The sequence below is a fragment of the Manis javanica genome, chromosome 1 (assembly GCF_040802235.1).
Source record: "Manis javanica isolate MJ-LG chromosome 1, MJ_LKY, whole genome shotgun sequence".
Taxonomy (NCBI): Eukaryota; Metazoa; Chordata; class Mammalia; order Pholidota; family Manidae; genus Manis; species Manis javanica.
The window spans coordinates 120,554,857-120,572,459 of NC_133156.1; the positions used below are offsets into that span (position 1 = coordinate 120,554,857).

Below are 17,603 nucleotides of genomic sequence, written 5' to 3' on the forward strand. Positions count from 1 at the left end.
AATTTTTAAGTCCCTGCCAATAAAACAAGTAGATCATTTTTAGGGCCAGTTCTAAACGCTGTTTCAAGATCATCTGCTTTTCCTTGAGCAAAAAGATCCCCACATAGGAGTTTGTTTTGAAGGACTCTGCCTTCCTTCCAGATGTTTCGTAAACAAGCCTTCCCCTGACAGTCCCCATTCCCAGAGGTCAGGAGAGCAGAGATTCCATCTATTCACAATCTGTTCACAAAATAAACAGATATAAATTTTATAGGGTGACTAATTGCATGAATTGCCATGGGAAAACACAAAAAGATTCTGTTCATGGCCATTCATTCCTACTCTCAACAAAATTGTACAGCCTTGCCAACTTACTCAATTTTCACATGTCCTTCTAAGGACCCTATAGAGAATGCAGACCTTCACGTGGAGCTCCCATCTGGGAGGCAATATGTAGAGAGTAAGACTACAAACTCCAGAGTGGAACAGAGCCACCCAAATCCTGCCTTCACTACTTAGTAGCTGCCATTTAACTTCTTTAAGTCTCTATTTTCTCCTTTGTAAAATGTTAACAAAAGTACTTATCTAAGAGACCTGTCATAAAGATTAAATGAGATATATATCCTCGGCATAGTACCTGGCATCACTGTGCAAGCACTCAGCACATACTAGCCACTACTAACGGACTTACCCACATCACAGAGTTAGTAGGCAACCCTGGGCCTCTGCTTACTCAATACCTGTGTGCTCTGATGCAGTAGCACTAGCCTGTGCCAGTTAGTCTGCACTGAAATGTGCTATAAAGTATAAAATGGACACTGGATTTTAAAGAAAATAAAAAGAATGTAAAGTATTGCATTGAAATGGAATAGACTTATTTTGCTGAAAGAAGGGGCCTGGAAGATGCCAGGTTTCTCTAACATGTGCTTGCCTAGGTTTTCAATAGCAGGAATTGTTGAAAGCCAAGTGGAGTCCTTAAGCCCAGGGAAGGATGCTTCCTCAGGCCCACCGAGCAGACTGAGCGGTTTGTGGGCCCCTAGCTCATAAGAATTCACGCGTTTGTGAAGCAGAGGTCACAGGGCTTGCCCACTGGCAGGAGAAGGGCTCTTTTCTGTCTTGATTTCCTTTCCTTAAAGATGGACTTCTTATGTAAACTAATTTTGTCATCAAAGAGAAAAATCTCAGTGAGGGGAAGGAAACACATTTATGAACTCAAATTAGAACAAAATCACTTCACAGAGGAAAGCTGCAGAAGATACCTAAATGTAAAGTCAGAAATAGATGTGATCTTTAGACGAAACTCTCCTGTTATCCTTTGCTAAACTTCTCTTGTGGCATTTATAGAGGAAATGACCTGTAGCTGCTCTTGGAATGTGCCATGGTCTAACTGGGGCGACCTGCAAATACCTACAACAATGTTTAGGTAAAAATTACAACACTTTCCCCACAAACAGGAGATTATTTTGTATTTGCACACTTAATGCAGGAAAGAAAGCAGTGTGTCCAGCAAATAAGAGATTGAAATCATTAACATTTAATTTCCTTATATAGAATGAGACAGGAAAGCTCATGCAGATTGAATACCAGTGCAAAACCTTTAACATTTTGCCTCTGATTTTGTTATGGATTTTGCATATTTAAATGTTTTTAGAGTCTCTCGAGGTACAAAAGTGCAAAGGTGAGGTTGAGAGATAACCAGGTGAAAGTATTGTCTTAGATCATCCTCAAATAAGAGCTTTATCTTTTTCCACTAAAGAAAATCATTTTATCCTAACTAAAAAGTTGCCAGTCAAGTCACCATAGCAACACTAGCCTGCCAATTTCCCCAACAACAAAAAGGCATGAAAGGGAGAAGTAAACTAAGAATGTTCTGCCCTCCCAGGTAGATGGGCAGCCACCAGCTCAGTGGGCACTTCAAGCACTTTTCCAAACAGTGGGCTAGGGTTGGGTTGGGCAGCCTGCACCTTAGATTAGTGAAATACCTTTGAAAGGTGGTTTGTCAGAGGAGTTCAGGTGGGGCAGATAAAAGCAGTCAGCAGTGGTTACTCAAAACCCAGATAACTGATTGAAGTCATCAAGACTCACTCCCTGACTCATTTTCCTGGGAAGAGACATTGCCATTGACAATGTTAGAATCCAGCCTGATTATCAAGAATCTTAGAGATCATTTGGTCCAAGTGTCAGAGGGTTCTCAGAGATTGCATGCAAAATTTTACATGTGAAAATCATCTACCATTTTTCTAAGCAAGGTGTCCTTAGCTTTTTAGCAGATTCTCAGAGATAATAAAGATCTCAAAAGCTTTATGGGTCACTCATCTCATCTACTCTTCCATTCTTTCCATGTTGACACTGAAGAAAAATAATTTATCCAAGTCAGAATCACTAGCTGGTATAGCTTTCCATTTTATTCCCTTTCTTGTGGCATTTTGACCATCTTCCCTATTGCTAACTTCAACCTTAGTGGACATTTTTTCTTGCTACCATCAAACCCAGCAGGTGGCCGCCTTGGGCTAATCAATTGGCAGGTGATTAGTGGTTATCCATTGGGCATCCATTACAGAAGCTATATTCTGGGAGGCTCCAAGGAACTATATAAACAGTTCCATTCTCAGGGAGTTTATAATCTAATTGGGAGATGATGCATCCAAGGATGGAAAGGAAACCAGTGCAAAATAGTATATTTCAAGAGTTATATTTGAATGGGTCAATATGAACTAGAATGCTGGGGAAAGCATATGAGACCAGGAAGAACTTAGTAGACTTCAAATGGGTTTGAGTTTTGATAACTGAAAAGGAACAGACCATCTTTGGGTGGAGGAGAAACAAGCAACATCAACCCTGTATATGATCTGAGTAGGTTAAGCACGAACTACATGTAAAACATAGTATGGGATATCAAAAGAGGGTAAGTAATATGGGTCCCTGATATGATTAATTAACCTATATAAAAGATGCATATAGCATATAAAACCGCTAGCCATAAGTAGGTAAATGAATATATGGTGTATCTCTGCATATTACACATAGCTAAAGCTTTCCTCATCAATCTCTACTTAACCAACTTGTTAAAGTAACCAATGATCTTCACTAGTTCTCACTAATTCAGCTATTGGCTTATTAAGAGTTATTTGTGTTTTTTCCCAAATCTATTTATGACATTTGTTTGTTATTATAATTATGTAACTTAATATAATATTATATAAACTAGTAAAATATGAGTAAAAAATGTGATACCTATATTAAATGTTTTGAAAGAGCTGATAAACCTAACCACTAAAACATAATTGTCTTTGAACTAAGTGAAAACAGAACAGCCATGAAAGATGGAGATTATAAAATTCTAGAAGGAATCTGCCATCAGGTAACTTTGCAAGTGATTTTAAGTTTTTAACTTGAAAAAAACTGTAAGTACTAACCACAGGGGTAAACCTTATAGGTGTGGCTAATGTCCATACTGCCCAAAGCAATCTACATATTCAATGCAATCCCTATCAAAATTCCAATGGTATTCTTCACAGAAATAGAAAAAATACTAGCAAACTAAATCCAACAGCACATTAAGGGATCATATACCATGATCAAGTGAGATTTATCCCTGGGATGCAAAGATGATTCAATGTATGCAAGACAACAAATGTGATATACCACATTACTAACAGAATGAAGGATAAAAAACAAATGATCATCTAAATAGATGCAGAAAAAGCATTTGACAAAATATACATCTTTTCTCAAAAACTCTCAACAAATTAGCTACAGAAGGAATTTACCTCAACATAGTAAAGGCCATATATGACAAAGTACAGCTAACATCATACTCAACAGTGAAAAGCTAAAAGCTTTTCCTCTTAAGTCAGGAACAAGGGTGCCCCCTCTCATTACTACTATGCAACATAGAACTAGAAGTCCTAGCCAGATCAATTAGGCAATAAAAAGAAACAAAAGGCAACCAAATTGGAAAGAAGGAAGTTACATTGTCTCTGAAACCACAAAGACTCCACCCAAAAACTATGAGAATTAATACATGAATTCAGTAAAGTTTCAGCATATAAAAAAAATCACAAAAATCAGTTGTATTTCTATAGACTAACAACTGTCCTAAAAAGAAATTAAGAAAATAAATTCCATTTACAGTAGCATCAAAAACAATAAAATACTTAGGAATGAATTTAACCAAGAAGACAAAATATCTGTATGCTGAAAACTTAAGACACTGATGCAAGAGACTGAAGAAGACACAAATAAATGGAAAGATATTCTGTGCTCATGGACTGGAAGAATTAATATTGTTAAAATGTCTGCATTACCCAAAGTGATCTACATATTCAACACAATCCCTATCAAAACTCTAATGGCTTTTCTCACAGAACTAGGAAAAAATATCCTAAGATTTGTGTAGAATCACAAAAAAAAAAACAAATAACAATCTTGAAAAAGAAAAGAAAAGCAGGAAGTCTCATACTTACTGATTTCAAACTATAATACAAAGCTATATAGTTATATAAAAAAGCATAGAAACAGACACATAGACCAATGGAACAGAATGAAGAGCCCAGAAATAAATCCATGCATATGTAGTCAACTAATCTTTGACAAGGGCACCAAGAACACACAATGAGGAAAGGATGTCTCTTCAGTAAATGACAGGAAAAACTGGATATCCACACACAAAAGAATGAATCCAGACCCCTATCTTATACCACAAAAATTAACTCAAAATAGATTAGACTTAAATGTAAAAACTAAAGTCATGAAACTCCTAAAAGAAACACAGAGGGAAAACTCTCCTTGACATTGGTCTTGGCAATGATTTTCAGAATCACCACCAAAAACACAGCCAGCCAAAACAAACACAAACAAGCAGGACTACATCAAACTAAAGAGCTTCTGCACAGCAGAGGAAACCACCAATAAAATGAAAAGGAACCTATGGAATGGAAGAACATATTTGTAATCTATCTGATAAGGAATTAATATCCAAAACATAAGAAATCTGTATGATTCAACAGCCAAAAAAAAACCCAACACCAAATAATCCAATTTAAAAATGGGGAAAGGACTTGAGAATACATTTTTCCAAAAATGAAATACAGATGTCCAACAGTTATATAAAAAGGTGCTTAACATCACTAATCATTAGGGAAATGAAAATCAAAACCTCAATGAAATAGCATGTCACCCCTGTTAAGATGGCTTTTGACAAAGAGATAGAAAACAGGAAGTGTTAGTAAGGATGGAGAGAAAAGGGAACCCTTGTACACTATTGGTGGGAAGGTAAATTGATACATCCATTAGGGAAAACAGTATGAAGGATCATCAAAAAATTAAAAATAGAACTGCAGATGATCCAGCAATCCCACTTTGGTATATATCCTAAGAAAATAAAATCATCTCAGAGAGATATCTGCACACCCATGTTCACTGCAGCATTATTCACAATAACCAAAATATGGAAATAACCAAAGTGTTGATAAATGAGTATATAAAGAAGATGTGGTATTCATATATACAATGGAATAATATTCAGCCACAAGAAAGAAGAAAACCCTGTCATTTACAATAGCCCAGATGAAATTGAAAGACATTTTGCCAAGTAAAATCAGGTAGACAGAGAGAAAAATACTGTATGATCTCACGTTTATATGTGAAATCTAAAATAGTTGAACTCAAAGAATCAGAGTCAAATGTTGGGTAGCAAGGTGAAGAAAATTGGGATATGTCAGTCAAAAAGTACAAACTTTCAGCTGTAAGATGAGTAAGTTCTGGGGATCTAATATATACAGTGTGTGATTATAGTTAAAAATATTGTATACTTGAAATTTGCTGAGAGAGTAGGTCTTAAGTGTTCTCATCACAGAAAAAAATATGGTTACTATGTGAAGTGATGATGTGTGAACTTTATTGTGATAATCATTTCACAATTATATATGTGTTAAATCATGTATACCTTTTAAAAATCATGTTACATAACATAAATATATACAATTTTTATTTGTCAATCATACCTCAGTAAAAGCAGGGAAAAGACCTAAAATACCCAGAAGAACTTTGGGAAATGCAAATAGTTGCCTTGGACATGGCCTCCCAAAATAAGATGCATGACAGAATAAAAAATTCAAAAATGATCTCCACATACAGAAACAAACACAAGGACAAAGCCAACTCAAATGATAAATGTAAAATCTACATTAGGTTTTTTTAAAAGCCCAATGCCATAGATATAAGACAGAGAAAACCTAGTATGGCAAAAATCTATGAGGATGGGGAGGGGCATAAAACTGGACTTTAAAAATTGGTCACAAACTCAGAATGAATTTGCTGGATCATCAGATGTGGAAAAGGCCCAGAGCCCATTTCTTGGGAAGAAGTGGTTTGCTAGGTCAACCCCTTGGTTAGAGGTGTTCTAGACCATTCTCCACTTGAGACAGAGTTCAAAGAGCTGGTATTGCTTGTCTTGGGATAGAAAATACATAGCAAGCACAGGACAGAGTCTTCAGATAAGAGAACAGACCATGTTAAGGAAAACCCTTTGATGGCAATTAGGAATGATTGACAAGGAAGCCAACACTCTTGGAAGGGATGAGCTCCAGAGGTTGCGTGGCCATCAATCAGGGAAGTAATGAGTGACATCCTGAACAACAGGGTAGGAGGTTGGACTTCATTCAGTATCTGACCTCAACTCACAGTAAGAAATACATGTTTGCATTATAGCCTAATATACCTATAAATATACGTGTCTGTGTATATGATTTATTAAGTACAACTCTGAAAGAAAAGTTTCAAGAAAAAATATTTACCTTTACTATGTTATTCACTTTGCTATATTCTTTTTTTCTTTTCTTTTCCTTTTTTTTAAAAAAAATGCTGGTAAGAACTCACAGAATTGATCTCACCATCCACTGAAGTGTGGAATCCATAATTTGAAAACACTGGACTAGAAGTTTTTCTTCTCAATACCTTAGATGGCACTCCTGACTCTAAAATTCCAAGAATACAGAAAGCAGATTTTTTGTCAGCCATAGAGAAGAATCTATGACTTATAGCTTAATAAGATGTCCAAAAGTGGCAAATAAAGCCTGTTAAACTCCAAATAAGCTCTAGTATGTCACACTCTAGAGCACTGTTTTTCAGTGTTTCTGGATGATCCACAGGAAGACATACACTGGATACCATGGCCCAGGACACCCCACACATACACACACACATGCACACACACATACACACACAACTAAAATATATTTCACAAAATAATTCTTACTATTACTAGGTGTGATACCTTCGGATACTTTTTCTTTCTTGTTCTATTTCACATTTGACAAACTGTTGTTTAGAACTCCCATAACTGATTTCACTGCCTTCTAAGGAGTGACCACCACAGCTTGAGACCCCTTCTCTAGAGTTCTCTAGGAAGTTGGAGCTGAGGTGAGGAGTGAAGTTCAAGTGCGTTACACATGTTAACTGGGAAACTGGGCTAAGAATGGTTAAATACTGCTAGGAAAATGCTTTTGAGAGTGGAATTTGTTGGAACAAAAACCCATCCTCCAGGGAAAACAGCATGTTATTCCTAATGTCAAATCCAGAATGGCCTTGGCGGTGGAGGCCTGAGAGGGAGTGAAGCAAAAGCCTAATTATCCACAACCAGAGATACGTGTGGTCTTCTTCCCTTAACAATGGATCTACCATTCCACAATTTAATGTTTTTGGAGGACCTCGGACTATTTGGAGGCTCCTTCCTAAAATATTCCTTCATGTTATTCCTTAGGCATTATCTCAGAAACAGAATTAGTAAGACTGTCCTCGAGACTCTCCCATGCCTTGACTCTTATTCTACTACACTGATTATATACCACCTTCTAACATAATTTTGCATTTCTGTCTTCCCTACTAGCTGTGGGCTCATTAAGCATGCTGATTGTCTTATTCATCTCAGTGTTCCTTGGAATGTCTGTATGACCTTTCAAAACGCAAATACTCTCAGGCCCATTCCTGCTTGCCTTAACACTTTCCATTGCTCCCTATTGTGTTCAGGACAAACAGGAGCTCTGTTAGATGTCTTTCTTGTTCTGACCCTTATTTACCCATCCAGTCTTATCTCTTACCACACAGAACTTCAGGCTTTCTAACTAATTCCAGGAACAATTTCTTGAGTCCAAGCTGTTGCTCAAGTAGCTTCTTCTGGCCTGATCCTCTTCAGGCTGTGTCTTCCCTCCCTTTGCCTGGATGTCCCTGAGGTGTCCTTCCTAACTCCTGTAAGAAGCCTTCCTAGACTCCTTCAAAACAGAGTCAGATGTCAAGTCATGTTCCTCTCGGCCCCAGGTCCCCAATCCTGCCTGCCACACTCACCACTCTGGACTGTCCTCACCTGCCTTCCCCACTGGACTCTCCAAGCAGAGGCAATAGCTGATTCACCCCTACATCTCTTGCACATGCTTTGCACATAGAAGATACTCAATGTGTACATGTCTAGATGAACACATGCACATGATAGGGAAAGGGTGGTTGAGCTGAACTGAAGTATCTTCAGATTTTGACATTAGGAATAACACAATAACCCAAACTAGGGTTGGGAAACTTCAACCAGCTGCCAATTTTTGCAGATAAAGTTTTATCGGAACACAGCCAGTCCCATCTGTTTAGGTATTGTCTATGGCTGCTTTCCTGTTATAATGGCAGTTAAGTAATTAGAACAGAGGCTATCATAAAATATTTACTCTCTGACCCTCTGTAAAAAAGTCTGCCAACCCCTGGTCTGAGACAACGGTCTTTAACCTGGTTTGCACCACTCTGCCTTGGTCTGAGGAAGCCTATGAACTCCCTTTCAGAATAATATTTTTAAATGAATAAAATACGATACAGAGGATCACAAAGGAAAACAGTTACAATGAAAAGTTATCAAAACAATAAAAAATTATGATATAGTACTATATGTACTTCCTGATTAACACATTAAATAACATGTCTAGCAATGGATTTAATAAGTCTAATAATTTCAAAGTAGTGATAAGCATAACTGGTATTCTGACATAAAAGCAACAATTGTAATGGGATACAAATATATCTGTGATGCTAATGGTGAAAAAGCAATGGTGACTGTGGTTTGTTGACTACATTCATATTTGAAGAAAACATTACATTTCAGTTGGTAAAGGTAGGAATGTAATTTTTGTCTAACCAAAGCCCAAAAATCCCTTGAATTCATTCACGGACCCTTGAGGATCTACAGATTGCAGGTTAAACACCCTGCTCTGAGAGAAGACACATGATCCCACAGATTATCAAGGGCAAACACAACAGGGATGAGAGAAAACCTCATGCTCAAAAGATCCTCCGATTCTCCATCAATTTTACAGACTGGTTTTATGCAGGATTTGCTCTGCACTAAAACCAACTACAGAGGAAAGGCCAAAACCACTAAGTAGTCACAGTAAAAAAAAGATGTATTCTTTGACCTTAAGCTTTCAGCCATCTTTCTTTATTTATGTATTGGCTCAACGCAACCAAATGACAAACAGAAGGATAGAACAGGGTAATGATAAACTCAGCTGGCAATTTATCCCAGGTGGGGCAACCGGAGAGCATACTTTCATTTACAGTTTACAAATGGCTCCCTATGCTGTTACACAAGAATTCAATTTATGTCAACTCCCATCAGTCTGACCAGGGATCACATCAGGAAAGCTTGCTGTAGGAGGGATTGAAGCTTTAAGGAATTGATTTGTAGAACTGCAGGTTAGACTTTTGCAAAAACATTCACAATCACCTTTCCACTTGAGCCTGAGTGGAGAAACTCAATGGCTACCAGAATTTGCACTAGTCTGCAAAGTGGTTCTGAGATTTTTTATTTGGAAACCAAAGTTAGGAAAAGGAATTTTTTGTGAAGCACCACTTGTCAATATGAAATCTTAGCTGACATCCAAACAGGCCCATTCTTGTTTTTTCTAATTCTACTGTTGGTGGTAAGAAGACTTATACTTAACACAACTTCCTAAATACTTTCTTGAAAAGAAATAGAAATTTTAAAATATTTTCTTCCCATTCTCCCCAAAATTAATTAACTGTGTAAGAATAATTCTTTAAATATTTTAAGCTCTATACTTTTGGGGACAGGAAAGCTAACAGAGGGCTGCATCACTATTGAACATTATGGCCATTTGCCCTGTTATTGCTATAAATTGTAGTGGAATGCCATGAAAAAAGTTGGCAATTCACTTACATATTATGAAGCACTCCAAAACACAAACCGTCATTCAGGATGGAATAAACTCACAATGGGAACTTTCAAGTTGGTCTTATACATTCAGTAGTATTTGAAGTTTTATCACATGGTGATATTCCTTTTATGATGAGAAACCAAAAGCAATAACTAACTTTGGGTCGGGGGTTTGGGGTGAGGAGGGAGATGTGTGTGCAGATCCATGCTGGTTTTCTTCTGGCTTTTATTTCTGCAGTTGGTAGGTAGGATATTGGTTACTGTTGTAGCCTCTGAGATTCAGAGAAAAGGATTCAGTTGAACTCCCTGTGGCTAGTGTGGCAATACATTTCCGTTTCCATGTGGCTCAGGGTAAGGAATAGAACACAAAAGTCTTCAATAAGTCACTCTTTTAAGTATCATACAGATACCTTTTCATCTTCACAATCCTTCTGAGGCAGGCACTATTACCATCCCTGCTTTATAGCTGCAGGAAGTAAGGTTCAGAGAAGTTCAGGAGCTCACACAAGGTTCCAGCTAGTTGTCGGCATTCTCTAGATTCAATCCCAGGACTGCTTGTGTGTAAATACTTGCCAGCACCTACTTGCATGTTTATTCCATGCTAGGTGCTATAACCACAGAGAGGAGCAAGTTAAGACACTGCCTTCATGTCCTGGCTAGGAAGACAGACCTTGAACGAGCAGTTGACTGCAGAATGCAAAGTGTTGCGAGTAAATGTTGCAGGTGTACCTAACCTAGTCTGGGGAAGGGGCAGCAATTCAGGGAAGGCATCCTGGAGGAAGTGATATTTTCACTTCCCGCTAAGCAGGGCTCCTAAAGGGTGAACAAGAATCACCTAGGTAAAGAGGAAAGAAGAACTAGCCTGGCAAATAATAGCATTATAAAGACTTCTAGCCAGCAAAGCACATGGCTATATAGGAAAGCATAACAGACCTATCACAAAAGCCATAATAGGAATACTTGGCATTGATTGAGCATTTACTGTGTGCCAGGTATTTTTCTGTGCATTTCATGTATATCAACTCATTTAATCTCACAACTTTATGAAGTAAATTGTCCTCTTTTTTCTGTCTGAGGCACAGAGAAGTTAAATAATCCATGTAAAACACAGTTTAAAAGTGGTGGGGGCAAGGACTGGACCAGAGGCTACGCACTAAACCATCAGTCTATGCTGCCGCATCTTTGTCAAGGAGGACACAAAATCAGAGTCGCCAGGTTTTCAAGGTCAAACAGCACAGCTTAATTTCCCACATAAGGAAGCTGAGACTGACTTGGAATAAATCAACTCATCGCCAGGATCAGAGCTGTGTCTTCTGCTTCCATGTTTGGACAAACTTCAAGAGGTGAAGCCCAGAATTAGACTATAGTTCTCACTTCTGAATGAGACACTAGCCCTCAAAGGCTATGGCCTTGACCATGGGTCAAATCACATCATCCCTTAAAACTATTCCAGGAAAATCCGTAATCCGTTCAGCTTCCATTCTGAATCCCAGACTTGATCTTCCTTCAGTAACAGCCTTTTCAGGGTCACTTCCTGTGAGGAAACTAATAAGTTCATTTGTTGCTTGCAAATTAAAGAAGACTTTATGATGACATGGGAAGACAGATGACTTTTGACAAAAATACCAATTTTTGAAATAATTTAAAAACCCACCCAAGTGTGTATGACCTTGAGATTCTCAAGTAAAACCAGGTAGGCACTGCAATCAGCTTAGAAGCAGCCCTGTGTGAAGCTGAATTTTGCAAGTCTTATCATGGAATGCATATACAAGGAACCAGAGAATTATTTAAGGCAGAAAAGTATGAAAGAGAAAAGAGGGGAATCATTGCTCTTTTTCATTTATTAGTATAACTATCTTGGGCTGAGCTATAGAGATCAACATTTCTTGACCTGTGTCCTTAGTACATACACAGAAGTATTTTGAACTTTCACTTGTACCCAAAATAACCCAGTAGTGGACCTTTTATTGAAAATAGCCACAGAAAGCTTTAATCTACCCTTTCCAGCAATTGAAAAGGCAAAGCTCTGAAACTGTTTCAACCCATCAGGTCACACCTACAGAAAAATTATAGGTAAGTTAAATGAAAACTATTTGTCACCTTTAGCCTACCTGATGGATAGCATATGTGCATGATGGCACTCTAACTGGAACATCAGAGGTGAGGAATACTTTTCCAGGCCTTTGGTTTTCATTGCCACTATAGTGTATATTTTTTGCTTATGAGAAAGGCAGTTACCTGGGGGAAATTCTTAGGCAGAAGGAGGAACGTTTCTCATATATTTATTGCCAAAATACTTCAAAACATAGGTGGCTATATTTATGCTTGGTTCTTATTTTGATAAATAGTAAGCATTGCTAGCCACAAAGACATTTCCAGTATCACTGCAGAAAAAAAAATTCTACTTCACCTTAAACGCATGGCTTTTCTATCTTAGAAAGGCAGGTTTGCTTTAAAAAGATTTCAAAATATGTTCTAGCCCATAGGGTTACTTAGAATTTACCTTTCCAAATCTTTTCTACACTGATTAAGAATGAAGTATCTACTGTTAGCAAGGAAGTTAATGCATAGCTTGCAGGCCAACTTTGGGGGAGACTGTGAAGGTTCCTCATCTAAAATCTTCATCCTGCCTGAGCCGGAGACCAAGATTTTTCTTCGATATGGTCAATGAGAGCAGCCTTCAGAGGGTTCACACCAAGGGTGTACCCACTCTGGGAGACGTAGAAGCTGGATGAGGAGTAAAAGATGTGCTTGGTCCTAAACCCACGACTCAAGAGAACATCATAAATACATAGTGTCCTCCTGAAATATCACCAAAATAAGCAAATAAGCAGTCAGTAGCCTCACACCCTGGTCTAGTGTAATTTCTCAGATTCTTTCATCAGCCAGTTAAATATTTCTTTAAAAGCTTTTTAAACTAAATTTCTTAACAGTGTCTTTGATATCATTATCCTCACTGCATAAATACAACAACTGATGTATAAGCACCTACCGAGACAGAGGACTGGAAAGTAGCCTTCTAGTGACAGCACCTAGACAAGAACTTCACATTAAGATGATTGAAATCTGAGGCTAGCCTCTGGCAATAAACTGATTTCTACAATTTCATAACTTGGGCCTGCCAGAGGCCTGCCTCCTGAATATAGCAAGAAACTTTTGGCTCACATAGAGACCTATTACAGGTGTTTCTAAACACAGGAGTTAACTGGGCAAAATGATTTTCAATATTAAACATTTATCAAACCTTTCTGGGTAAAACAGAGTAACTGGAGACCCCAAAAGTCTTTCACACTAACTGCAGTTTCTGATTTAGGGCCCAGGGAAGCTTCCTCCAAACATATTCTCAGGCACTCACCTGTAAGGGGATAGACTCTGAGATGTTTACAAATGAATGTGGGGATTTATTTTGCAAGCCAAGCACTAAGTGCTATGACAAACTGTGAAGGCTTTCTTTCCGGAACAACAGCAAACAGGAGCCTATGATGAGGCTCAGCCAGAAGGGCTCTGGGCAGGCTGAGTCCATACCTTCACCTCCAAAAGTGGATCACAGACATGCAGGGCACATGGGGTTTCATAAAAAGAGCACCGGGCTGGAAGTCAGGAGACTTTGGTTCTAATTTTGATTTGGTTCCCAAACAGCCATTTTCCCTTGGCAAAGCAACGTAAGCAACGTATCTCAATTTCTTCCTTTGCAAAAGGGAAACAGTGGTATGGGGGGGGCGGGGAGGGGGCAGAAAACAAATAGATATTGTATGTCTACTATGTATAAACACTTTATAAAGACTATGAGCAACAGTCCTGCAATAAGGGTCACATTAGCTTGCTATTACAGAGGAGGAAAGGGAGGTTCTGAGATAAAAATCACTTCACCAAAACAACATATTCTGGAGGAAATAATACAGCAGGATTCCCTGGACAGGGAGGGACTGGATCCAAGGATTTGTTTCCCCCATTCTACCATGTACCATTTGTAACTCCAAGATGTCCAAGAGTCCTAAATAGGAAGCTGCCTTTCTAGGACCTTACAAAGGTATACTTGTCAAGAGAAACAGATTTCTTAAAAATAGTTGGTTAGAATAGTCAATAACTTTTTAACATTTACACATAAGAATTTGGGTCCTAGCCCCTCAACTCTTAGAGCAATTCTGAGTGTTAAAAATGCATTTTTGTTGAAGAATTATAATCACTAAATGTAGGTACATAACACCCATGTAAATCTTATACTTGTGCAGGTTTTTAACATCTACAAAGCTCTTTCTCATATGTGATTTCACTTGATCTTCCTAACTACACACTAGAAGGCTCAAAGGAATTATCACCCATATTTTGCAGATAAGAACATTGTATTCAATGCCTCTGGGCCAGTGACACCTACCCTTGACCCACTGCTGACGTGAGTAGCAGCTGCGGTGTGGAGAGTTTCCCAGGAGCTCAGACTTGCCCAGAAAGGCCAGTATCCAACCTGAAGCACGTGCTGTGCTCGTATCACTCCTAGTCCAGGACCCACCCCCTTAATCTGCAGGCCAGCAGAGTCTAGAAGCATGGGGAGCTAAAACCCTAGGAGAAACCCTCAATCAACAAAGGAGGACAGAAGCCAGTGGATAAATAGCTCCTGTGTTTTTGATAGACAAGTTCAAGAGCAATTCTATACATGGCAGAAAGATGTCAATGGAATCAAGCCCCGGCAGAAGCCTATAGAAGTAACATCAGTAACACAGTCATACACCCTCCTTCCCTGTCTCCCTATTTCCTCATTCCTGCTGCCAAATATAATAAACTACTTGCACCCAAGTCCAAGTATCAGGCTCTCCTTTGGGGGACCCCAGACTATGAGAGGCCATGAGGCATCAGGAGGGGAAGTGACTGGTGCCAGGCCTCCCGGCTGGCAAGTGAGGGAGGAAGAACTCTCTTCCAGTTCTTCTGGTTCTAAATCCGATGAATCTCTTCATCTACTTTCAGCTGTATCCGCAGGTTAAGAAACTTCTTTTGCCAATATGCCAGACTTAAAGCAAGTTTTAAAAAAATACATGTTTTAGTGCAAAATTAATAATATGTGATAACCAGCATCTTTGCTGGGGGTTACATAGATGATTGTCCAGGCTCCCATGAGAATTTTGTATTTCTCAAAATTTTCAGGTATTATACTTTTGCTTTGCTAGTGTTAGACGAGTAAATTAGAAATGTTAAGTTTTACTCTGAGTTTTACAGATGAGAAAAGTAAAGTTTTAGGACTTCCCAGTGTTGCAAGTTAAACCACAATTGGAACCAGGACTAGAATCTTGTCCACATGAGGCACACTCTGGGCTTTGCCTACCAAGTCTGTCCAACAGCAGGACTGTAGATTATCTTCAATGAAGGGCATTGGTCTAGAGCTTTGCTGTAGACATCTGTTTTTTTTGTTTTTTGTTTTTTAATTTTCCCAGCATCCGTTTCCTCCCTTTTCCATTAACTGCACCAGTTTTCCTTTGAGGGCTGCCTTTCGATCTTTTAATCCATGTACTTCAGGTCTAAATGACCTTCCAGTCCTTAGTTCCAGAGCTCAGAATGTGACAAGCGCCTGACCAATGAGTGTATACTGTCCTGGCCACAGTGATTGGCACAGAAAATGAAGAGAACCAAGTCTGGGCAATTAGAATATCGAGATGCTAATGGGTCATGGAGAAATAGCCACTTGTTCCCAGTGGGGAGCTAGGTTCCTAGACTGTAAACCTCCAGTGCCTCCCATAGGAGGAGCCTGCTTGAAATGCAAATGAAGCCAATAAAAGGGAAAGCAGAGCACAGAGACGATGGAGGCAGACCATCGATGGGCCCCAGATCCAGTCTTCCTGATTTTAGATTTTCACTGGGCTTTACAGTCACAGAAGCCAATGCACTACTGCCTCATCTTTCAAGCTTCTGCCACTTGCAGTTCGGCAGGTCCTGCCTGAAGTGAGCCCTGTACCCAAGCATTACATGCAGCACTTCTCTGAAGAAGCAAGTATCCATTTTCCACCAACAAGGAGTAGACTGGAAAGCCAAGAAACAGAAGCCTAGCTAATCCAATCTTGTCAGAATCCTATGTCCTGGGTTCAGAGAGCCTCAGGAATGAGGTGCTAAAATAGTCTCTAGGAATCCATGAAGCAGCAGGCCTCACCTCATCACCTTTAATATACAGAACACCAACTCCACAGACACTGTTTTCATCAGCTGGGTGCTTCAATTCAAATTCCAACTGAACTAAGTTTAGAGGAAGGGCCTTAGAAGGACATTCCTTTTGTTCAATGTGTGTGGGGGAGGGAGGGGGGTTGTTTTGCTTAAAATACAGCAGCATTGAGAACTCATGGTTTTCTATATGTGAGCTCTTAGTACTCCCAATCACTCTCCTATCCTCTGATAAACTGAGTAACAAGAACTGGAGAGAAATAAGCTGAAACCAAACAGAGAAACTTGTCCTGCAGCAACATGGATAAGGAAACCATGAATTGTACTTATTTTTAAAGAGTTTTCCCCTACCTCCACCTCCAAAAGAATCACCATCAAATGTTTGCGTCAAATGAAATATTTCAAAGCCAGGGAGGCAAGTTTCAAGCTTGAAATGCTGGCAGGCTTGTTGGCAAAAGTACCTGAAGGGCTTGCTGCGTCTAGGGCAGTCTCTGACTGCAGAGGGGAAACGGGGACGAGGTAATGTGAGAGCAGACAGGCTTCCTGCCGCTGGAGGGGTGGGGACCGGGGCTGGCCCAAGGATGGAGAGTAATACAAGCCTCCACGCTTTGGGCACCTTGGCAACACACATGCAGTGGAGACGACCTAGTCTTCTGTCATAGGTGGAATGCCTGAGGTCAACACATTTGGCTTTTGAACGGGACACACAAACTTACCTGATGAATTCCACAGAGTAGTGCTGAAGAGGGGGGCTGCCTTCACTCCTCCCAGGTCTCCAAGATAAGGCCACCTCGGAATCTGAAACCACAGTGACCTGTGGCTGCTTGGGGGCTGCTGGAGGCAGGCAGGCATCTAGGCAGGACAGTGAACAACCTGAGTTGGCTGTGGTCTTTGCTGCTGAAGAAGGTTAGTCTGTAAAAAACACATGTGTTTCCTACAGCCTAAGCATCTCTGTTCAGGGCAGCCTCAAAATCCAAACCAAACCAGCACAAAAATATCATCACAACTGAATTCACCTTGTAAGGTCTGAGACCGTGCGAGCCGGTCTTCCCTTCTTCCCGCAGCAGCCCTGGCTGGAAATCCAACTAAATCATGTCCAGTCCTGGGACACACAGTGAGTGCTGTGTACCTTTGAAACCCTCCATCACACTCCCACCTCCTAACAACCTTTCATCACTGTTTGCATGTCCAAATTGAAATTTACCTACAAGGAAAATTAAACGCTTAGCATCACTGTCACTTGCTTTCAATTCGTGTGTGTGTGTGTGTGTGT

At 39.5% G+C, this 17,603-nt stretch overlaps 1 protein-coding gene across 1 annotated transcript in view; it reads right to left on the reverse strand.

Annotated features, from left to right (window-relative positions):
- EGFLAM (EGF like, fibronectin type III and laminin G domains) overlaps positions 1–17,603 on the reverse strand; it is a 164,306-nt gene that overhangs the window by 74,731 nt on the left and 71,972 nt on the right. The window contains exon 6 of the mRNA XM_017671577.3: positions 17,047–17,182. Within this exon, the coding sequence (XP_017527066.3) occupies positions 17,047–17,182 (136 nt within the window). The remainder of the gene's footprint in view (positions 1–17,046; positions 17,183–17,603) is intronic.